This window comes from Aspergillus tanneri (assembly GCF_003426965.1).
Source record: "Aspergillus tanneri strain NIH1004 chromosome Unknown AapTan_4_pilon_pilon_pilon, whole genome shotgun sequence".
Classification (NCBI taxonomy): Eukaryota; Fungi; Ascomycota; class Eurotiomycetes; order Eurotiales; family Aspergillaceae; genus Aspergillus; species Aspergillus tanneri.
In genome coordinates this window covers 2,078,093-2,101,058 of record NW_022984631.1, presented here as the reverse complement: position 1 = coordinate 2,101,058, position 22,966 = coordinate 2,078,093, and the positions used below count along the sequence as shown (strand labels likewise).

The 22,966-nt window shown below is 48.5% G+C and overlaps 6 protein-coding genes across 6 annotated transcripts; 3 read left to right on the top strand and 3 right to left on the bottom strand.

Annotated features, from left to right (window-relative positions):
- Positions 1–215: 215 nt before the first annotated feature.
- Positions 216–2,405, bottom strand: ATNIH1004_005882 (uncharacterized protein; the record flags this gene model as incomplete). Its single annotated transcript, XM_033570521.1, has 5 exons — positions 216–766; positions 1,172–1,301; positions 1,498–1,819; positions 1,986–2,035; positions 2,097–2,405. 5 exons carry the CDS (start codon positions 2,403–2,405, stop codon positions 216–218), a joined length of 1,362 nt encoding a protein of 453 aa, XP_033426553.1.
- A 2,722-nt stretch (positions 2,406–5,127) lies between these two features.
- ATNIH1004_005881 (uncharacterized protein) lies at positions 5,128–11,640 on the top strand (the record flags this gene model as incomplete). Its single annotated transcript, XM_033570520.1, has 11 exons — positions 5,128–5,288; positions 5,359–5,596; positions 6,850–6,891; positions 7,116–7,154; positions 7,212–7,389; positions 7,448–7,850; positions 7,949–9,246; positions 9,310–9,768; positions 9,829–11,014; positions 11,083–11,175; positions 11,250–11,640. The coding sequence occupies 11 exons, from the start codon at positions 5,128–5,130 to the stop codon at positions 11,638–11,640; spliced, it is 4,488 nt and encodes a 1,495-aa protein (XP_033426552.1).
- Positions 11,641–12,773: 1,133 nt separating this feature from the next.
- Positions 12,774–13,856, top strand: ATNIH1004_005880 (uncharacterized protein; the record flags this gene model as incomplete). The annotated part of the gene is made up of 5 exons (XM_033570519.1): positions 12,774–12,899; positions 12,959–13,027; positions 13,085–13,198; positions 13,274–13,513; positions 13,578–13,856. The coding sequence occupies 5 exons, from the start codon at positions 12,774–12,776 to the stop codon at positions 13,854–13,856; spliced, it is 828 nt and encodes a 275-aa protein (XP_033426551.1).
- Positions 13,857–16,613: 2,757 nt separating this feature from the next.
- On the bottom strand, positions 16,614–17,007 carry ATNIH1004_005879 (uncharacterized protein; the record flags this gene model as incomplete). The annotated part of the gene is made up of 2 exons (XM_033570518.1): positions 16,614–16,737; positions 16,781–17,007. 2 exons carry the CDS (start codon positions 17,005–17,007, stop codon positions 16,614–16,616), a joined length of 351 nt encoding a protein of 116 aa, XP_033426550.1.
- A 319-nt stretch (positions 17,008–17,326) lies between these two features.
- ATNIH1004_005878 (uncharacterized protein) lies at positions 17,327–17,717 on the bottom strand (the record flags this gene model as incomplete). The annotated part of the gene is made up of 2 exons (XM_033570517.1): positions 17,327–17,584; positions 17,655–17,717. The coding sequence occupies 2 exons, from the start codon at positions 17,715–17,717 to the stop codon at positions 17,327–17,329; spliced, it is 321 nt and encodes a 106-aa protein (XP_033426549.1).
- Positions 17,718–18,661: 944 nt separating this feature from the next.
- On the top strand, positions 18,662–22,733 carry ATNIH1004_005877 (uncharacterized protein; the record flags this gene model as incomplete). The annotated part of the gene is made up of 3 exons (XM_033570516.1): positions 18,662–19,535; positions 19,593–21,617; positions 21,667–22,733. The coding sequence occupies 3 exons, from the start codon at positions 18,662–18,664 to the stop codon at positions 22,731–22,733; spliced, it is 3,966 nt and encodes a 1,321-aa protein (XP_033426548.1).
- Between the last annotated feature and the right edge of the window lie 233 nt (positions 22,734–22,966).

Sequence of the window (22,966 nt, the reverse complement as noted above, 5' to 3'; positions counted from 1 at the left end):
GTCTTTGTCTTGCTTGACCTTTTCTGATCAGAGATTTTCAAAGGGGATTGTAGTCAAATCCCAAGGACCAAATAACGGACTAAACCAAGTCATTACCATCGAGTGCAGACTGGAATACAATGATGCTCTTCATGCAAATCGAGGAGGGGAGTTGCGTCGGCTGAAATATCCGCTGTACGTGCGCGCCTACGAGACCGAGCGTGAGTCGCGCGCGATCAGGCGACCATCGCGCGATGGTCACCTCTAGCATTCACCCCGCTCACCAAGGTGGCCAGACTGGTCGCAACAGTACCCCCAGGCCCAAATATCTCAATCAAGTCCTCAATTGCGGCCCATGATCCCATTCCCGAGCATGCAAGCCCAGCTAAGAAGTATAGAATGCTGAGAGTATTAATATGCCAGTTCTTTTTGAAACCTCTTATCCAGCGTTTCCAGCAATTGTCGTGGCGTGTTGTAATTCCCGTAGTAGGGTGACTAGGGTCAAACCCCTCGCCTGGTAGAGCAGCGCCCATCTGGCATCGGAACCGGATATAGAGGAACACTGGGAACGTGTGGGTAAAATTAAGAATAAGAAAAGCACCGACCAGAGAGGAGATGCCATTCAGGTTGGGCACGGCGGTAGCAACGATAAAGGCAACAATCCAATAGACACAGCCTAGAATAAGCCAGAGGATGCGGCCCTTCTTGGTTGTGATTATAGGAAAATGGAGGAGTTCTTGAAACACTTCTTGGTAGACTGTTTTCATGCCTACGTTGAAGTAGAGCACTGATGATATGTTAGTAATGTCAACTTGAAATATTATATAAGAGGCTGTACCACATGCTATAAAAGAAACTATCAGGCTTAGGATATTGCCGGCTAGTTGTATACCTTTAGGCTGGACAACGTTGTTGATATTTGAAATAGAGTATTGGCCACAGTGGCCGTAGACCTTCTATTAGTTTTCTTCTGGCCCAATACAGGACTTAGAGTGAGAACGTATAACTTACAAAAGCACCAAAGAAGATACAGACAACACGAATAAATGTCTGTGCAATTAGAAGGCCCTTCCAAGAGTCCCAAGGGTGTCACATTTCAGCTAAGAAGGCAATAAAGAGTATAGCACCTCCCCAACTATCTATCCAAGTCATCAGTAGCAGGATATAGAAGTTGATTGGCACGTTAACATACAAACAAGCTGGTCAACGCCGTTGAACTGTCCCGTAAAACCAGTAGCCTGTTGCTGGTACTGGTCTGGACGCGGGCCGGCAAATCTCTTTACGGCTTCAATTCTGTTAATCCGTGTGGACGAGATGACAGCCTGGTAGTCGATTCCGAAGTGGGAGCACGCAATCATTCTTCATACCCCCGATTAACATTATTGCCAGATATATGGGGGCTTGGTCCTTTGGCTCACATAAGGATACTTACATAAGGATAAAGCTAGCAATATTCAGTCACACGGCCGCATTACTCAACCACCCAAGACGTTGTAGACTTCGAATGCTTCCTAATACCATTCCGACCACCATACAGATGATCATGCAAACCGCGAAACAGATTTTATTACTTGATAACTGGGCCAGATTCTGGGCGTTCCCAAGAATTAGCACAGCTACGGTCATAAATTGCTGTAGCGACTGGGTAACATTAATAAAGTGACGCCACTTAGGCCCATATACGCGGAAGTAGGTGTCGCCAAAACTAATCATGGGGTACCGAGAGGAATCGAGGGCTAGGAACACCTTCCAGAGGATGCAGCCGCTGAGGCTAGCGGCCATACCGAATACGATATAGAGTGCTGTAGAGGGACCATAACCCACACTAGCGAAGACAAATCTAGATATTGTCAAATTATATGGCTGTGGGTGGACCAGAATCATGTGACTAGATCGGGGTAAAAGCCCCATGGAGCACACAACAAAATAATCATCGACAAGAATATGATCAAAAAGGAGCCCAACCAGCTCAATTCATTCAAATAAGACCTTTTTACCAATCGTACTCTATTTCCTCTTCGGGATTAGCCCGAATATCTGACAGGTATATGTTAGTCTGGGACCCACATATATATTCTGTCATGGGGGCGGGGGAAAAGAAAGCACTCAACACTTACGGGCACGATGACCAACCGAGATATATCCGGGGTAATCAGATAGAAGACTGTTCCCCAACTAGCCGTCCTCGAGGCTCTGCACGCAGTCTTCCATTCCTCTTCTGGCACAGTAGAGGACGGAGCATGCGCGGTAACAACTGCAGCGGCTTTCTTTTCGGACGACTCATCAGTGTTTCCTGTATTATTAGAGTCCTTTGCAATCTGTGCACCTGTCTCACGCAACTGTTTCTTTTTCTCATGGTGTATACCCTTGGAGAAGCGGTTCTTGATAACTTTCCCCAATGTTAAGGGCCCAACGTTTTTCAACATACTGCAGGTTTACTTCTTTCTCCTCTGCAAAATGGCTCCAAATAGGATAGTTAGGCGGCCACTTGATTGGTTATCTAGTGAAATCCCACAGAGGCTTCGTGGACCGCACCCTCTGAATACTTTAGCCGTTATACACATCCTGTATACGATAGAGATATAATATGATTGACAATAGTGTGTTATGCCCGCATTCAATTCCGTCGTAGACTACTTCCGTGTAGCTGGTATAGCCTGCCCCCTCTCTTCCCTGTTCGCTACAATGGCTGCATGGCACACATGACTTATGCAATGCAGAGATCGGTTAGAGATGTGATCCGAATTGCTATACCGGCACATTTATGTGCGCCCTATTTTTGTCATTTTGCATCTTACGAATTAGACACTCTCTGGAAGGACATTAGGAGCGGAAGAGCCTCAGTTGCCTGAGAGAATTATGCAGGCGAAGAGAGCGGAGGCTCCGCCAGCAAGCTGGAATATAGAGAGCGATAGTATGATGAGTGTGTGCGAGCGTGCCTGACGAGCTCAGCGAGAGATGTGTCGAAAACTGCCATCTTCTATTGTTCCGATAGCCGCGTAGACGTGTAGCGAGAAGAGAAATAGTTGTTTATTGCTTTTTGATTGCTCTAAGGAGCATGGGACTGCGGAGGAATAAGAACTGAAAGACGGATGGATTTTATATTGCAGTTATGTCGCTATGGATACTGGAGTTGGTTCCTAGTAACATAAGGAGGTCTGCTTGCATCTGCTATCGGAAGGCTGAGAGCGGGGTGGGCCTGGAATGTGCGTCGGGGTGGGTCAATGGCCGAAACGGAGCCTTCGGGCTTGCACAGCATGGATCGCGTCGGATCGGAAGACCCTCCAATTTTCTATCTGGCACATGCTTTTGTATCAATGTGATGATCCTTAAGCGATCAGAAGATTGATTCCTCACTCCCTGAGGGGATCTACTCTATTACTTTACATACAGGTGTCAGGGGCTAACCCGAAATGGGAAGCGGTGGACGAGATGATCCTCCAACATTTTGCATCGGTGTTGTGCGTGTGTGTTGTGGGCTTCAAGGATTCACTCATGGCTGCAGAGTGTAGTGAACAGAGCCCCGCATAATACTTAGCTACTTTTACCGATGGCCACCATAAGATATTATCTAGTGATTTTTCTGGGAAGAGCCTTACTGAGCAAAAAACTACGGACGCCAAGACCATTGCCGTTCTCGTTCTAGTACCGGAGCAGTGCCGCCGCTGTGCTGTTCCTGTGTGATGCGCAGTAAGTACTCTATATACTAGAATGTAAACAACCTTACCTACAGTCGGGTTCATTATCTTCTGGCTAGTTAAGCTTATGTTTTCCTAGGTGTTGAAGATATGGCGCATAGCTTGTGTATAGCTAGCGCCTTGACAAGCGTGCGGGATTTTTAACCCCAGAGACTTCCCTCTTTTCCTGTAACTATTCAGGCAAGATACTGCTCAATCTACGTCTTGTCAGTTGTCACCTTTCAATTGCTATCTTTCCCTGAATCCATAACACTGTATGCTCCTGTTAGTAGTACTACTATGGACCCTGGGGTCAGGTAGCTGTGACAATGTGATTGTGTAGTCAGTGGTTTCCGGATTATAACGGATCCAGTAATAGTTACTTATTCCTAAACTATGACAGGTGAAATACTATCGATATAATAATCAATAAGCAGAAAAAATTGCAGTCGCCACTTAAGTAGGGCTGACAAGTACTGGGAGCCAACTGGTGTTTTGGAGAAATTATGACTGTGGACCACGAGTGCGACGAGGTTGGCCGCATTTTGTCTTTGATAAATCAAGTACGTATCATATTAGCGAAGCGCCCGCATAGCTAATCGCCTCATCGGCCTGCAAATGGTCAATAGAACTTTGAATTGAATTTAATTGAATTGAACCCACTACGCCATCAACGGGGTCAAATCCTAGCTTGTCGCTTCCGGCTTCTTGAACAGCATTAACCGACACCGACGATGCTGCGGGCGTGGATCTCAAAGTCCTCGTGCGCTACATCGTTATTACGCCGCAGCAAGGCGGCTTGGCCATTACTCACGCAGCCGCCAGCCCAAAGCTTGGACTGTTACGGAAATAAGATGATCCGCCCGACTTAGCAGTGCGGGAATATGAAGCCGTTCAACCCTTGAATCATTGAGGGTGTGTGGAGCACCCAGATAGGAATGTAAGAGACTCAGTTGGTTGAGATACTGTGATTCCTAGTGTTTGCACCGAATGACATCTACTTCCTAGTTAGGTAAATCTATCGTGCAAAGAACTGCCCGCACCTCCCTCCTGCCTCATTCGGCCGTTGCCGCTTTAAGAGGGTGGGGAGGGTGATCCACGTGACTTAATCACCCTCAAAGGTGATTCGCTCACCCATCATCACCAACAACTCACCCTTCACTCACCCATACTCTCTTCGTGCCGACACCGGCTCTTTAGTTGCTTCACCAAGACGGTTAGGATGTACTGGCTAAATGAGATTACAGGCATGGCTGTGGAAAGCTGGCCCACAGCTGTCCCCCGAGAAATGGGGGACGAAGTCCATTTCTCTTCTCTCTTTTACCCCCCTGAAGCCTCCTGAGGTCGTGCAACGTGTTTTTTCCTTTTCTCTCTCCTTTTAGGCTGCATATTTATTTCTGAGTCTCAAACTACGATTATTCCTGGTCGACGATACGTTGAATAAAAGAATTAGCCTGGATTCTGCCACACAATGTCCAAGGGAGGAAAACAAAAGGTTGACAGACGGGCTGTTGCGGCAGCAAACGGCTACGTTCGAGGAGCGAACCGGGAACAAGACCAGCATCGCTGTGAATATCATTATTCTGATGAATCCCTCAGTCTCCAGGACAAGGTTCTGTCAGTTTATGTCTTGTAAGTGTTGTTGTTGCCTTTCATCTCCTGCCGTCCGTCCTGCTGACTCTCCATTTCACTTGCTTTTTAGATGGGCATCCGAAAAGGATGAGAAGCTCCGAGGTGAAGGCCTTCACGAAGGACAACCAGCACCTGACCTTGCGACGGTGAAGGATTTTATACGGTTTTACATTTTCTCTTCGCACGGAATGATCTCGCTGCGTCCTACGAAGTCTTCCGTGCTCAATTTTGCCGAGCGATTCTTTGCCGGGTTTACACGCCTTACAAAGTCGGTTTTTGATAATATTCTTTATACCAAATTAGGACTAGTTTGTTGCCTAAAATATTACGTAGTTAACTATAATTTAACGAACTAGTTATCGCTTAGTACATACGTAATCCCGTTGATTATTACTTCGAAACCAAGAGCTTGGCAATAGAAGGTAAATATTAGATTAATTAAAAACTTAATCTAATTCTATACAGAATAAGGGCGGTATAACTTTATGATTTACTTGATCGAGCCTTGATTCAGAGCAAAGATCTAGAAATATCACGCTACTTGTCTTAAGGTACAGCAAATCCATACTAGTAAGACCGTTGCCACTAAAGACAAGCTTAATTAAACAGCATTATATACTACTATCACTCACTACCCCACTTGGAATGACAATGGAATAATTACGGCAATACCTAATTAATACCTAGCATTAACTATATATGGTGCCATATGGTCACTCGAATAGGGTTTCATAGTGGGCCGCTAACGCAGGTACACAGAGAGAATATTAGGCTATTTGCCAGGCATGAGATTTTCCCTCGTGGAAACTCTATGGAGATGTAGTGGATACTGTTACCTAACCATTTATCGTTTCTTCTCTTTCCTCTCTTCCTCTCTATTATGGAACTTTTCCCATTTCTGGTTGTTTGTACAGTGTTCCTCATTTAGTCCCTGCCCTAGCGGCGCATTGCTCGAGGGGTTCGCAGAACAACTGGGTTTATAGCTCTATGATTAACGTATTAAAGTTTTTTACTCCTATCCTTGGCATAATATGGGCGGAATATTCGCGAAGCATGCGTAGTATGTTAGTTCATTTTAGATGTTTCACATTGTGCATCGCCTACCACGGCCCACAGCCCGTTCTGGCCCCTAGGAGATTACTGATACAGAACGGAGCAGTCCTAGCCTACATTCGTTTCCTAGTAATTTTCCTGCCAGGAAGCCAGAAACGTCTGGCCAAAAAGCATGTGGCCCACGCTCTAACTGTGAGGTCGACTTTGGTCTGTGGTGCTGTTTGGTGCCATCTTTCTGTTTCGTACTTCTGTGTACAACCGTAGGACGTGGGAAAGCCCACAGACAGCTCAGGGTGGCTCGTCTATCATGATGTTCGATTTGTCCTAGGAATGTATTGATCTTACTTTTTCTGGTTGCAAGTCTGTGTGAAACAGCGAACAAATGCATGAAACTGATTTATAATCGTGTATAAACCGAGTAAATATACTGCACCAATAACTTCAATTCCCCGCTTCTAGACCTGAGGAGATATCTCCACTCTGAAAACCCTAATCTTATTCCAAGTAGCGTGGCTATTCAACTATTACAGTCTTGGCGCAGAGATATGAGGTTCGTATGGTGTTCGCTATTCCACAGCTGTTATAAGAATCCGTTACTACACTGCTCGTGCTTGCCTTGTTTCGTTCCTCATCACATATCACCCATATTTGGGTCGCAGAACTGTTTCTCCCGCCTGTCACTGGTCTTTATATCCGAGCAACTGTCCAACCAGCGTCAGGGATAGGACCATGAGAGCCGCGGTGGCCATCTTGATCGGGCTCGCTTCTATTCAGAGCGCAGCCCAGAGACCTGGTGGTCCAGGAGAATGTCAAGTGAGTCTTTTCGGGACAGATTTGCTGGCGATCATAGCAGGAACTGATTAGGTATAGCAACGGTGTATCAACGATATGCTGGGAAAGGCAGTGGAGCTGGGTTGTAGTAGCGATGATATAACTTGTCTCTGCGGAACAGCAAATTTTAAGTTTGGAATCCGCGATTGCACTATTGGTGCATGCAAGGAATCCTGGCAGTCAGCTGTGGGAATTGCCGATACATTCTGTAAAGGAGGTTAGTCCATCCTTGTGCGAATATAACTTCCTAACAAGGATGCTTACCTGTTGGGCAGCTGCGGCATCCCAGAAAGTTTCAATCTCATCTGTTTCATCTCTGTCCAGTTCCAGTGCTAGCGCTAGGGCAACGGCTCCTCTCACGCCCTCGTCCACTCTGCCTTCATCGATTCCAACCTCAGTGAGCAAGCCAGTTCCAACAAGTCGTCCGACATCTTCGACCCTTACTTTGACGTCATCGGCAGCTGTGGGAAGGGGCAACACCAGTGCTATCTTCAAGGGTAATACAACGAATGGAGTGAGTACCAAGCCAGAGGAAACTGTGCTCGTCGGACTCGGTCCTCAGGGTGCTGGAGCCTTAGCCCTCTGTGGCATGGGTGTGGCAGCCGGTCGGGTCGAGGTCCAGGCCAAAACCCAGCTCCTGGCCTGGCTTGAGAAAACGACCGACGTCCTCGTCCCACAGTCCGTGAGAACTTCAATCGCGGGTGGTGTGTCGGCAGCTCGGCTGCAGTCATATCCGCAGAGGACCAGGCTAAATTGGCTCTGCTTATCTCCTCCAGTGTGCGAGTTGCTGCCGCTGGTGGCATTGTTGTCGGGCATGATAGAATCATTGCCAAAAATGCAGGCGTTCGTGCTCCTTCCGTTCTCAACCCCAGCGCCCAGGCTTCTCTCTCGGCATTTCTCTCGAGGACCACTACGGACAAGCTCGGAGCGGACATTACCGCTGGTCTGCGCGCTGCGGCATTGGGTGGTGCTGCCTCCGCTCTGAGCGTGGAATCCCGCTCCGCCCTGTCCGCCTTTCTTTCTCAGTCTTCTTCTACCTGGGATAAGAATGTCATCACTCTCGTCAAGGAGTGGCTATCCAACGCTGTGGAAGGGATCAGCATCCCATCCGGTGAATCCCCCGAGAGTATCCGGGTCTCGATATCTTTAAGGGCAGTCGTTTCGTCCCGCGTATCTCCTTCGGGACAGCTTCGCCCTGTCGCTCAATCTCTTCTGTCATCCTTCTTGTCTACTCCCGCTGCCACAGAGCTAAATCCTGCTGTTCGTGCCTCACTCCAGTCTGGCGTACAGGGGGATCGGGCATCGTCTCTATCGGAACATGCTGCGACCCAGTTGGGCCGTTTTCTCGCCGCCCCTGACAGCCCCTTGGACGCCACCTTGAAAGGCACGGTCATCTATTGGCTATACAAACGCACATCCTTCTCGGGAACCCGCTCTGTTCGCCTGGATACCACATCCAAACTAGCTGTTACCACATTCCTCGCCGGCCCTAAGCGTGACGGCGTCAGTCCTACCATTGTCGGGGCTCTAGTTGCGGCGGCCGCCGGTGCCGATGTCACCAGCCTTTCGGAGGAGAGTGTGACTGAACTCAGCGGTCTCCTATCCAAGAGTGCGAACACCGAACTGGACACGCACACGCAAACGTCTCTGATCGGATGGTTGACATCGTCAGGCTCGGGCTCGAGCCCGGTGGTGGGCTCAGTTTCTGCCTCCGCCAGCCCGATTTCTCCTAGCCGTGCTTCTCCTAGCCATACTTCTCACGGCCATAACTCCCACGGTCATGTTTCTCACAGCCGTGTTCCTTCTAGCCGTGTTCCTTCTAGCCGTGTTCCTTCCAGCCGTGTTCCTTCCAGCCGTGTTCCTTCCAGCCGTGTTCCTTCCAGCCGTGTTCCTTCCAGCCGTGTTTCTCCCAGCCCAAGTGCTTCCAGCCCTGTCGCTTCCCCCTCTACGACTCCGAGAGTCTCTCCAGGTTCCTACTGGCTGGCCGACATAACCCATCAAGGAGTTGCTGCTTTCAACGCCAACCAGTCCGGCTACCAGGTGTTCCGTAACGTCAAGGACTACGGCGCTAAGGGTGCGTACACTGTCCTGCTTTACCCTAACCGTGTCTATCAACTAATAAACGAACATCATGTAGGCGACGGAGTCACCGACGATACAACCGCAATTAATAGAGCCATCAGCGACGGTGGCCGGTTCGGCCCTGCCGGTCGTCGGACGTCAACGACGACTCCTGCGATCGTGTATTTCCCAGCTGGCACCTACATTGTCTCGGCTCCGATCATCGACTTCTACTTCACTCAGCTGATCGGCAACCCCAACGCACTTCCCACCATCAAGGCCTCGGCATCATTCACGGCCCCTTGGGTAATCGACGGGGACCAGTATCAGAGCGATGGCAAACAGGGCTGGATTTCCACGAATATATTTCTTCGGCAGATCCGAAACCTGGTGCTCGACTTGACTGCCATTCCCGCCAGCGTGGAAGCTAGCGGCATCCACTGGCCGACTGGACAGGCCACCAGCATCCAAAACGTGCGTATCCTGCTGAGCTCGGATTTGGGAACGCAGCATCAGGGTATCTTCATTGAAGACGGTAGGCGTGTTTTCTTGTCTTTGCAGTGCTATTCTGATCTCCTCTTACTGACACTGACAGGCTCCGGTGGTTTCATCACCGACGTGACGATTACTGGTGGGAAATACGGCGCTAACCTGGGAAACCAGCAGTTTACCATTCGCAACCTTTCCATCTCCAACTCTCAGGTCGGGATTTGGCAGCAGTGGAATTGGGGATGGACCTACCAAGGTGTTAACATTGCCAACTGCACTACTGCTGTGGCTATGACCAATGGGGGCATGGGTAATCAGCTGGTAGGGTCCATCGCCATCATCGACAGTACCATTCGAGACTGTTCCGTCTTCGTGGACACCGTCTGGAGAGAATCCGCATGGAGCAATGGAAGCTTGATCCTGGAGAACGTGAATCTTAACAACGTCCCGATCGCCGTCAATGGCTCCAGTGGTGCGGTCCTTGCCGGTTCTACCACCAGCATCACCGTTGAGGCCTGGGGCCAGGGCCACCGATACACGCCGTCCGGACCTGCCAATTTCCAGGGCCCGCTGACCCCGGCGACACGACCCTCCTCCCTCCTGGCGCCCGGATCCTCGCGTTACTATACCAGAGCAAAGCCTCAGTACGAATCATACCCAGTTGCCTCATTTGTGAGTATCCGAAGCACTGGTGCGATGGGAGATGGGACCACCGATGACACGGCTGCCATCCAAGCAGCGCTACGGTCCGCGGCGTCGTCCAAGAAGATCGTCTTCTTCGACCAGGGCGTGTATCGTGTCACCGACACGATCTATCTTCCTCCGGGCTCCCGGATTGTCGGTGAGGCATTCCCGGTGATCATGGGTAGCGGCAGCAAGTTCTCCAACAAGGACCAGCCAATTCCCGTCGTGCAGGTTGGACGAGCCGGGGAATCGGGATCCGTCGAGTGGTCCGACATGATGGTGAGCACTAAGGGCTCGACCCCCGGCGCGGTACTCGTCGAATGGAACATGGAGGCTACCCTGGGATCCGGTATGTGGGACGTCCATGCCCGCATTGGCGGCTTCGACGGTTCTGAGCTGCAAGTCGCGCAATGTCCGACGTCCGCCGCCCCTTCCGCTCAGTGTGAGGCAGCTCATACCACCGTCCATGTCACCAGCAGTGCGGCCAACGTCTATCTGGAGAACGTGTGGATCTGGACAGCAGACCATGACCTGGATGATCCAACCGATACACGGATCTCGATCTACACCGGCCGTGGACTGTTGGTCGAGGGACGGAATATTTGGCTGTAAGTGGACACCTACCTGACAGTGCACATCTATTTAATAGACTGCCGCTGACCATCCTTTATTATAGCTATGGAACCTCTGTTGAGCACCATTCGCTGTATCAATACCATTTCTCCGGCGCCCAGAACGTCGTGGCGGGATTCATTCAGACGGAGACCCCGTACGTCATTCCTGATTTACAGATGAACCTTACATCAAGACAGACACACTGACAAATTTGTTGTTTTATAATAGATACTGGCAACCGAACCCAGACGCAGCGAGTAGCCCCTTCCCTTCAAATTCCACCCTGAACGACCCGGACTTCAACAACTGCCAACCAGGGAGCTGCAATGCTCTTGGTCTCCGCATCCACGAGAGCCGAGATGTGGCCATCTACGGTGCGGGACTGTACAGCTTCTTCAATAACTACTCGACGAAGTGTTCGGAGGCTACCTCTTCAGAGAAGTGCCAGAGTGAGATCTTCCGGGTCGATGGAAGCGTGCCTGGCCTGGTGGTTTACGCACTGAACACGATCGGGACAACAAATATGGTTGTCCAGGATGGAAAAGTACTGGCTCGGTATGGTGATAACATGGCTTCTATTGAAAGTGTCATTGCATACCTTAGCACAGAGGCACAGTAGACATCAGAGTGATTACTCGAGTCGATTGTAGTTGAATATGCTTGGGGAGGGTTAAAGACTTTCTTTTCTGTTTCTTATGTACGTTGGGGAAATGCTTCTCCAAGCTAATTGATATTATATATATATATATATATATATTAATGTAACAATTTCTATCCCCAAATTGGGCTAGAAGCCTGTCTACATCTAATTTGGATTATAAGTAGGCATACAGCAATAACTATAGTTATGGTAGCTGTCAATTGTATATCCCCTAGATCACCATCACTACTAGTATAGCATTCATTTAGTGATTAATTAATTATATAAAGCTTCACAGATTGTACAAAAACATCTGGATAAGGCTAGTCCAGGCTGATGTGAGTATCTCATAATATTAGTATCGCCCTGTTGTAGAAGCCTTTTAACGTAAGAGGATTACTACATTAGATATCAAAACAAATCATTCAGCCAACTAAGAACCCAGGCTTCTAGTCATATGGAGTTTCAGCATTAAGCATGCTGAGTAGCAAAGTACGTTTGATATTGTTTCCCAATTATTTCACAGACTGGACCTGCTCAGCACTAGCTTATTCAGCAAGAAGCCCTTTGCACATATACAGTCCTTGTTTTGAAAGTACCCTGTTCTCCATAGTAGGAACAGCATCTCCAAATTGGAAAACACGTATAACTTGCTGTGTATACTATAACAGACGTTCGCCAAGGCTGATAAAACCCCAGCTTGTGTGAGGAATATCGAAGCCTGCTTCTGCCAGAGAGGAAGCGGATGACATGTTTCATAGTGGAGTTGGATTAATAGCCTAGTATCAAACTATGTATAGCACACAATAACAGAGGCAAAGCTTTAAAATTAGAATTATTCTAGAACAGGCACCACGTTAATCACCCGCATTTTACCAGCGGAAACCTCGAACTTAACCCGCAGTTACATAGAAGATAGCTCCATTCTATGAAACTGGTTGGCTAGACCTTACAAATCCACAGATGTTATAGTGGAGCTATACAGATTTGATCCCCTTGGTTTCATTGCGCTTGTTATTAACCTGCGCCTATATAAACTCCCACGACCCCTGCAAGTCAGTTTTCAGAATCAGATCACATTTTTAATTTATACTCTACTTTTAAATTACACGATGCACCTTGCGTGGCTGCCCTTCAGTGTTTACATCCTCGGGCTTACAGCGGCCGGACCCCTACAGGCTCGGCAGGAGGAGCTCAAAGATGTGAAGCTCAATGACCCTCCCGCAACCTTGCAAGATGTAAGACCAGATTCCGAAATATACTATGAATTTGAACTTTATTGACAGGTGCTTCATAGTATCAACACAAGTTTGATTCCTACGTTGGCCAGCTGGATAACAATTGTCAAGGCAAAGTGGTGAGCCAGGTAAGTGGTCCTGAGAATGAGTATAATGCCCTTGTGGGCCAAGCTGACCTTGTATAGCGGGTTATTCTTGCTGCATTTGGCTCGGAGGAAACCATTTCTGACTATGCTGGGCTGATCCGTACCATCGTGGGCCGCATTCCAAGTGACTGTCAGGAGAAGATAAGGCACGCTGTAAGGAACCAACCAAGCAAGCGCTACTCACGGAGCCTGCTCTCGCTGAGGCAACGGACCTAACTAGTCGGATAGATGACGCAGCCCACGGTGCCTGATTCCAAGTTACGTTGGTTTGGCGGCTCCGATTTCTGTGACCGAGGTGGCTATGAGCCAGACTGTGGCACCAAGAGATACTGCGAAGAGGAACGGTATAAGAACAGCCTCGAGTACTATGCCAGCCCCGAGCAGTGCCTGGCTGCCAGAATGTTGCCACAAGACGCATCGCCTAATAAGGCAGGCTCTGAGCCTCCAGTTTCCAGTTCTACTCCAACTGTTTGTATCCCTAAATTTATTCTGTCCATGCTGGTTAACGATCCGACTGACTTGACGGGAATAGAAAACCGCCCACGCCTCGCTGAAGCCATTCTATCCAGCCTCGGATAACAAGTTTGCAACATTCAATCGCGGCAGTGAGGAGGTCTTAGGGACCAAGGCGTATTGTGCTGAAAATCAGTATCCATTCACTGAGGAAGATGGAAATGTATACAAAGACGAGAAAGCATGCTTGGCGGCTAGAGAGCCAGAGAAACCTACTCCCAATCAGTCGTCGGATTCCAATCGCATTATTTACCCCGACGAGTGGGAGCGCATCTCATCTGGCTCCAATCGTTCTTAGTCTGATAAGGGGGAAATGGAGCTGGTGGAAGTCTGCATTGGCTTTTTTTGAGTTATGTTAAATCTGATGCAGCTTGTCATCAAAGAATATGCCTATCTGGGGAGTGTCACAGGTTGTATTTGTACACTATGCCTTGCATGGACGGATTCAACATCCACCATACAATTATGACCGGTGACACTGTTTGTACTAGTGCACTATGTCTTATATAATGGATTCAATAAATGCAATAGAGTTGTGGCTGTTTTTGCGAAGATGTGAGCATATTTGGCTTCTTAGATCTATACTATGGGCTAGTAAAAATATCAGTGAATACTAGGTATGCTTGCAAGTAGTTGTATTCGTGTTGTTACTATCTTGCTAGTTTTCAAGCAGCCCAGGGAAGCTCCTACCCGACAATATGTTACATGTTGGATATGAGCTGAAGAATTGCAGAATTTTAGGTATGGGTAGATTGAGAAATGGCCAACGATGGCTCGGTAAGAATCTTGAGAGTTATCAATACGGCCTATGCACATATATAGAGGTGCATCAGCAGAATATGTATGTGGAAGTTGAAATCCATGATATTAGATCTGGTGAGACAAAAGGTAGGCTTTTCTTTTGTCTCTGTTTTCTTCTCTTCTAAGGTATATCCACTGCCTTTGTCTACTATGATTCTTCCAGTGCTCCACTCGTTGTGTTACAATTTTGCTTTGGTCTTCAGAGGAACATTCTAGAATATGATTCTTGTGGTAGTCAGAAAACCCACCAGTGGTTTGATTAGCCTTGGCAGGCTTTAGTGAGGCACATTTTATATTATTAGTGTCGTATGTGAATGCGGCACACCAACATTGGCGAGAGTACTCTATACAGATTCTAGAACAATGCATGGCAAGCTCTGAAGCAAATAAGTACACATCCCGTGGTTTAAAGGGCCCTGGCATTTCGCAATATGTCTTTTCTAGTATATGTAAGCTGGTTCTGCTCTCCAGAATTTCTCTTAAAGCTAATAATTGTAGAAGATATTCTACTCGTTTCATATCAAATCTAGACCTTAACTAATACTGCCTCTTAACCCGAGCACGCATTATAACACGTATATAAAGTCCTCCAGCGATGACTCTCATCCACACTCAACTACTTGGTCTTCACCCTCTCTTCCGGGGTGTTGTCTTGCTTTGTGGATACTTGGTTCACTAAAGTGGTGGTGCCAAAGCTGTCAATGGTTGAACCCATAAAACCTACAAGATAGGTTATGTACAAGAAGGAACCGTTGAAGAAAGGAAGAAAGGAAGAAAGGAAGAGGAAAATGAGCGGCACTTAAACAAGGCGGGAGTCACGTGACATGGATCGAGGGCCAATGGGCCAAAAGGGACAGTAGGGACAATAGGGACAATGGGGACAACGGGGACAACGGGGACAACGGGGACAATAGGGACAATAGGGACAACAGGGATAGTACGGACATTGGCCCGAGAGGTCAAACGGGCTCTAGCCCTTTACACTCGGCACTTTACTCCTCTCCACTTGACAGAACAGCCTTCTTTAGTACACCAAGGCCAAGAACTCCCGCCACGCCCGAGATCATTGACCTTACAATAGAGACCAAGCCATTTTAAAGCCCCCCATTCGCTGCCCTATACACAGATCGAATTCAAGGGGTGAGCATCGAAGCATTGGGAAAAAATTAGATTCTGTTTAAGGTCTCGCCATCTTGACTTGCGTTGCTCGCTGTGCCTACTTCCTATGGGCGGACGGATTATATTATGCTATGTAGCTTCCGCAGTCAAAAGCATCTCCAAAGTGAGCTGTACAACCTGCATGGTTAATAACCCCACAGAGAGAGTTATTATTATTACCTGTGACAGGTGTTCGTATAACTATCACCTGGGCTGTGTGCGACATTGGCTTTTAGGGCGACATTAATCTATGCAACACATGTGTGCATACTAGTGAGTGCTTGCTGTTTAACTGTTAAATGTGTTTTTATGGTTCAATTTCTAATATTTTATATAGCCATGGGAAGGGGCCGTTTAATGCCATCGACCTAGAGAACTCTAAACCTTCAGCAGAGGTGCTAGGTGCTTCGTCACGGTTAACGCTACTATATCCTTCACTGCCTGATCCCGAGTCTGCCTCGACAGATACTCTGACCGACAACAACATAGTAGGTGCCTTGGATAGCCATTATTAAGACAGGGGTGCTAGAGATGAGGCAGGTTTGAAGGTCCTGTTAACTAAGGCGACGGCTAGACTACTTTACTCCTTAGTAACAGTCTAGCAATTAAGTTTGGTGTTGCTTTGTTGGACTGGAAAAAGCGTATGCTTATTATGGGAGTGTACTAGTAACAGTATCTGGCTAGGATAACTGCTTGGGCTTCTTTGGCTATAAATTGCTTAACAAAGATTTTCTTTTCTTTCTTTTTAATGGCACTCTCAATGCACGATGTTACAGAAGTTTGCAATAGGTTCGGCCACCTACATCCCGACCACCTGTAGATCCCGAACACCGCGTTCAATCCCACTTTTTCAAAACAACCACCTACCATGTACTAGACTTCAGCACCACGTTGAGGTAGCTGCTCGTCGCTGAAGGTGTGCCACCACTAGTTGCCCTACAAGTGCAACCAGCTTGACACGCCCGTGGTGAGGTCTGTCTTGTGGTATCATCTGAAATGCTCGGTTGGTAGAGACGCCATGTGCTGTGTTCACGTAGGTTTGAAATGCAGTAACCGATGGTTCTTGGATGAGTAATATATCTAGGTTTCGGGCCCGCTAGTCGTTGATAAGGGCCTCCATTCCAGCCCTTGATTTCATAATGTTCAACTGTAGAACGCGAAGGTTCTTCCCTGTCATTGCGAAGACCCGGGTGAGAGGGGCGTCGGACACGATCGGTCCCCTGTTGGATGGTCCCCATTGCAGTTAAGGCATTTCACCCTTACTCCCGGAGGGCAATTGCGGCGCTCATGCCATCCTGTGCATTGTCCACATCGGGCTGGTTCTTGGCAGGACCACGCCAAGTGGCCAAATCGTTGCAGCGATAGCATCTCTTCTGCTTCACGCTGTACGGGATGATGTTGTCGAAGTACCTTGTCCAACCAGGAGGCCGTTGTTGATTATCCACTGTGCCGCTTCTGCCGTGTCGAGCCAGATCCCCAGAGTCTCCCATTTACCTAGTGGTTTGCTTGGGTTCTTCAACCATGCTAGGTCTTCCACCTGGTATCCTCGGGTTGCTAGGCCGTCCTCTTCCGTGATTATATTGATCACCTATTGTTTGTTCTCTTCAAGGTCGAATCCCTCCGTCGGAGTGTGGTGGACCACGATATCGAAGCGAGGTTTCACCAGTTATGTGCCGTTTCCTAGTTCTTGGATCCATTCGACATTGGTTTTCGCTGTGTCAGCTGACTCTTTATTGGTAAATTTTATAACATATCCAGTATTGGTTGACCCGAAACCTGCCACCTGAACATCTTTAGTTGTCTCCGCGTTTAGGAGGGTTGTTCTGATGTGTTTGTTGGTTTTGTCTGTGGTAGGCATCTCGCGAATCGGTCGCCTTCCATATTTTCGTTCTCTGGGTCTCGCTCTGTGCTGATGCGTATGCATCCGGGGACTTTCCGGTAGTTGTGGATGGTGGTAACTTCCGTTGTTCGTTCATTGCCGCTGACTGCCACCGCGGCCGACGACTTGGGTTCGGCGGCGGTTTTCTGGAGGTTCTCGATCTGCGCACGGAGGGCTCGTACTTCCTCCTGTAGTTCGTTATTTTGTTCCTTTAGCTCCTCTGACCTACTTTAATTCCCTGAATCTCGATTCGCCGACTCGATCACGTTGTTCTGCTTTGTGATGACCTCCTTCAGGCTGTTGATGAGCTGCCTGACTCATGGTCCGTCACCCGCCCGCCATTCTCGACAATGCTGGCGGATTCCGGGTTCGACAGAGGCTCATTGACTAGCCGAGGGGCATTTCTCCGATACTTCCGAGGGATAATTGGTTGAAAGTCGTCCCTGGAGGGCCCCGTCACCCCTTGCGAGTTCGTGGGGGTGGGGTTTGGGATCCCCTTTGGGCGGAACCGCTGCCATCGGGCCGTGTTTAGCGTCCGCTCGGCACACAACCACCACGATTTGTCGATAACCAGCAGTGCAACAACGTTATCAATTATCTTCAAAACCGCCCGTCTCCGTCTCCCTCGTCTGGTCGGTTCCCTGAGCCCTGCTCGGTTGATACAGGGCCCCTGAGTATAGTGGCGGTCGAATCCCCCTTCACCCCGACAAAACCGCAGCTTATTTCCAAACCCTAATGCCAAGACACTAAATATATGTTCTATCCTAATTCAGCTGGATGATTTAGGAGTATTTTTAGAGCTCGTAACGAAACCGACCTGAGCCATTTAGCTGCAATATTACTGTTCGACGGCGTACTAACAATACATGGTCACGATCCTCGTAATCCTATCCCAGACACATGCCTGCGCATTCTGCTCATGCCATACGTCAATAGAACTTTGATGTATGGTTCGCCTATTGTGTCTTTCTATCAGCTTCCAAGAAGATATATCCTCGTTTACTTGCGATCATTCTCACACCAACACCGTTTGCCTTTCTAACCAGCGAACCGGTTGTCGATGCGCTGGGCAATCCCGTGCCCCTGAATCATAGCCAAACGCACATCTTGCCGTGATGGACCGGGAAAGGTTAACACTTAGCGAATATACCGAGGCAAGTTTATTTCCACAATCAAAGCGACAAAAGACATTCCACCATGAGGATTCGCATAAAACTCGACATGATCAATACACAGTCGGATGGATTTGCGCGCTGCACGTGGAGATGGCAGCAGCTCTTGCCATGCTAGACGAAATCCACGAACCGCTGCCGAAGCATACGGACGACACCAATACCTACGTACTTGGGAGTATCAAGCAACATAATGTTGTTATTGCGTGTTTACCGGACGGCCAGTATGGGACGAATAATGCAGCAATAGTCACGACGAACATGATGCGAACCTACCGAAAAATCTGCGCTTGTTTGATGGTCGGAATCGGCGGTGGCGTACCGAGTATGGCTGATGTGCGTTTGGGCGATGTCGTTGTCGGAACAAGGGTGATGCAATATGATCTTGGGAAAATCGTCATAGGCGGACAGCTGCAGCGGACAGCAGTACCCAAGCTCCCTCACCCGTTAGTCGGAACGGTTGTGTCCGCCCTGCGTTCGAAGCATGAACTGAGCCCCAGTCGACTTTCATCTATCCTACAGCAGAAACTAGGGGCCCAACCCAAATATAGTCGCCCAAACTTGCCGGATCGCCTTTTCCACGCGACGTACGATCACGAGTCTCTAGCTCCTAGCTGTGACGGTTGTGACCAGTCAAAGCTCGTGGCACGAAGCAGCCGACGGCCAGACGAGATAATGATTCATTACGGCGCAATTGCTTCAGGCAACCAAGTCATGAAAAGCGGTACGGCTCGGGACGACATAGCTCGACAACTAGATGTCATATGCTTCGAAATGGAAACTGCGGGCCTGATTGATATCCTTCCCTGTCTCCCAATTCGGGGAATCTGTGACTACTCAGATTCTCACAAAAATAAGGAATGGCAGAAATATGCCGCAGCCACTGCGGCCGCATACGGCAGGGAATTTCTCGAGGAGCTACATGTGACTGAAGCACATGCAAGGGTTCGCCTCACGCATGACCCGAGTAAGCTGTCTTAGAAGCTTGAGTGAAAATCTAACTAATTTTACTCATACCGACAAGTTGATTACTGTCTCTTAAACCAACGGCGGCAACGCATATTAGAATCCCTCAAGTTCGAGCAGATGGATTCTCGCAAAATGAATATCAAATCTATCCGTGATGAGACGTGTCGATGGTTCCCTAGCCATCCCTGCTACAAAGAATGGCTCGATCCCGCTGCATTAACACAGCATCATGGGTTTTTGTGGGTCAATGGTAAACCCGGTGCGGGTAAGTCAACAATCATGAAGTTTGCATATGAGCGTATGAGGAGAAAAGCCCGTTCTAAGAACGCCGTCACGGCTTCTTTCTTCTTTAATGCCCGAGGGGATTACCTAGAAAAGTCGATCGTCGGAATGTATCGGTCATCGCTGCTTCAGCTTCTTGAAGGATACCCGGACCTCCAGACGGTCTTGGATGATTCTGAACTTGTTCCCCAGAGCCTAAATAGCTGCCCTCCCTTGAGTAGTCTGAAAGACCTGTTTTATAACTCAGTTTCTGCACTCGGTCATCGTGAACTTACTTGCTTCGTGGATGCTCTTGACGAATGTGATGAACAACAGGTTGTCGATATGGTCCAGTATTTCGAGAATCTGACGGAACGATGTTCAGCTACGGGCGTTCCCTTCCGAATATGTTTCTCTAGTCGGCATTATCCCTACATCGTCATTCGACGGGGGATTAGACTGACACTAGAGGATCAGTCTGGTCATGCAGGAGACTTGGCAACATACGCTACCAGCCATCTCCGAATCGGTGACCCAGCACTTGCCGAAGAGCTATTATCCCGGCTTCTTGCTAAATCTGCCGGTGTTTTCATGTGGGTTGTCCTAGTTGTCGATATCCTAAACAAGGAGTATCGACGCGGTGGGATGTTTCTCAGGAGGAGACTCGCTGAAATACCAAGTGATTTAAGTGAATTGTTCAAGGCCATCTTGAGACGCGATAAGGAGGATATTGAAGCTCTCCTGCTTTGCATCCTCTGGATTCTCTACGCAAACCGCCCACTACAACCAAAAGAATTTTATCACGCCCTCTGGTCCGGTTTAGCACTCAATAGTCTTGTCGATAACCAAATTCCAGATGTCACTATCCCAGATTCCACACACGATTTGAACCAGTTCGACAGATATGTCATCCACTCCTCAAAGGGACTGGCTGAAGTTACAAAATCCAAGCACCCGACCGTGCAGTTTATCCATGAGTCTGTCCGAGACTTCCTCATCAAAGACAATGGCCTGTATGAATTATGGCCTGAACTTGGGTTGGACTGTGAGCGAGCAGGCCACGAGAAGCTCAAACAGTGTTGCTCACTCTACATGAATCATACATTGGTGTGTGCATCTGTTAGCAAGCTTCTGTCAGAGCCTAACTCGAACGGGCCGATGGAAATCTTAAAGAAGCTCCCTTTACTGCAGTATGCCAATCAATATATTCTTTACCATGCCAACATTGCCGCACAGCTCTTTCCTCCCAACGAGTTCTTATCTTCTTTTCCACTTTCCACTTGGATCGAGATCCGCAATACTTTCGAGAAATTTAAGGCTCGGAGATATACTCAAGGTGCAAGCCTGATATATATTCTCGCGGAAAACGGATACTCTGATCTCATCCGCATAAGACTCAAAGAGGAGCCGCAAAGCTATGTGCCTACGGAGAGATACAAATACCCTCTCTTTGCTGCTTTAGCAAACGGTAGGAAAGAGGCCGTTGCTGCTCTTCTGAACTTACCTACGTATATATACGAGGGGGTAGACGTTACAGAGGGTCTGAAGAGCAGGAAAGACTTGAAGGCATATGAGAATCGAACCCCGCTGTCTTGGGCTGCTCAAGAAGGGCGCGGCGTTGTTATCAAGCTCCTCCTTAACAACGATACAGACATTAACGAGGTGGATAGGACGGGGCTAACACCACTGCTACGGGCTTTACAGTGTGGCCACGAGGCTGTGGCAAGGCTTCTTATTGAAAACGGAGCTGAGGTCAATGCCAGTATAAAGATGGGACACGCCGTTGCTACGGGCTTTACAAGGTGGCCACGAGGCAGTGGTAAGGCTTCTTATCGAAAATAGAGCTGAGGTCAATGCCAGTAATAAAGATGGAAACACACCATTGCTACGTGCTTTACAGTGTGGCCATGAGGCAGTAGCAAGGCTTCTTATTGAAACTGGAGCTGAGGTCAATGCCAGTAACCTATCTGGAAACACACCGCTGGCCTGGGCTTCACGGAGCGGCCACGAGGAAGTGGCAAGGCTTCTTATTAAAAACGGAGCTGAGGTCAATGCTAGTAACCTATTTGGATACACACCGCTGGTCTGGGCTTCAGAGAATGGCCACGAGGCAGTGGCAAGGCTTCTTATCGAAAATGGAGCTGAGGTTAATGCTAGTAATAAAGATGGAAACACACCGTTGCTACATGCTTTACAGTGTGGCCATGAGGCAGTAGCAAGGCTTCTTATCGAAAATGGAGCTGAGGTTAATGCTGGTAACCTATTTGGAAACACACCGTTGCTACTTGCTTTACAGTGTGGCCACGAGGCTGTGGCAAGACTTCTTATCGAAAATGGAGCTGAGGTCAATGCCAGTAACCTATCTGGAAACACACCGCTGGCCTGGGCTTCACGGAGCGGCCACGAGGAAGTGGCAAGGCTTCTAATTAAAAACGGAGCTGAGGTTAATGCTAGTAACCTATTTGGATACACACCGCTGGCCTGGGCTTCAGAGAATGGCCACGAGGCTGTGGCAAGCCTTCTTATTGAAAACAGAGCTGAGGTCAATGCCAGTAACCCATTTGGATACACACCGCTGGCCTGGGCTTCAGAGAACGGCCACGAGGCTGTGGCAAGGCTTCTTATTGATGAGGTCAATGCCAGTGATACAGATGGAGATACGCCGTTGCTACGGGCTTTACAGTGTGGCCATGAGGTAGTAGCAAGACTTCTTATCGAAAACGGAGCTGAGGTCAATGCCAGTGATAAAGATGGAGACACGCCGTTACTATGGGCTTCAAAGAATGGCCACGAGGCTGTGGCAAGGCTTCTTATCGACAACGGAGCTAAGGTCAATGCCAGTGATAAAGCTGGATACACACCGCTGCTACGGGCTTCAGAGAACGGCCACGAGGCAGTGGCAAGGCTTCTTATCGAAAACGGAGCTGAGGTTTAACGTAAGCGACAAGGATTGATAACCGCCTTCTATCGAGCAAGTGCTGAAACACTGGTCAAACTATCGGGAACCCGACTGTTTAGACCCTACCTTGTAGCTAGGCCCGTAAAGACCCGGTATCTCGCTTGTCTTCGGCCCGGGGATCTGACAATGGAGATATAATTAGAATCAGATGCCATCCGGTAGAAGCGGCCATATTTTGAATATTTTACAAATGGGAAGTACAGAATCCA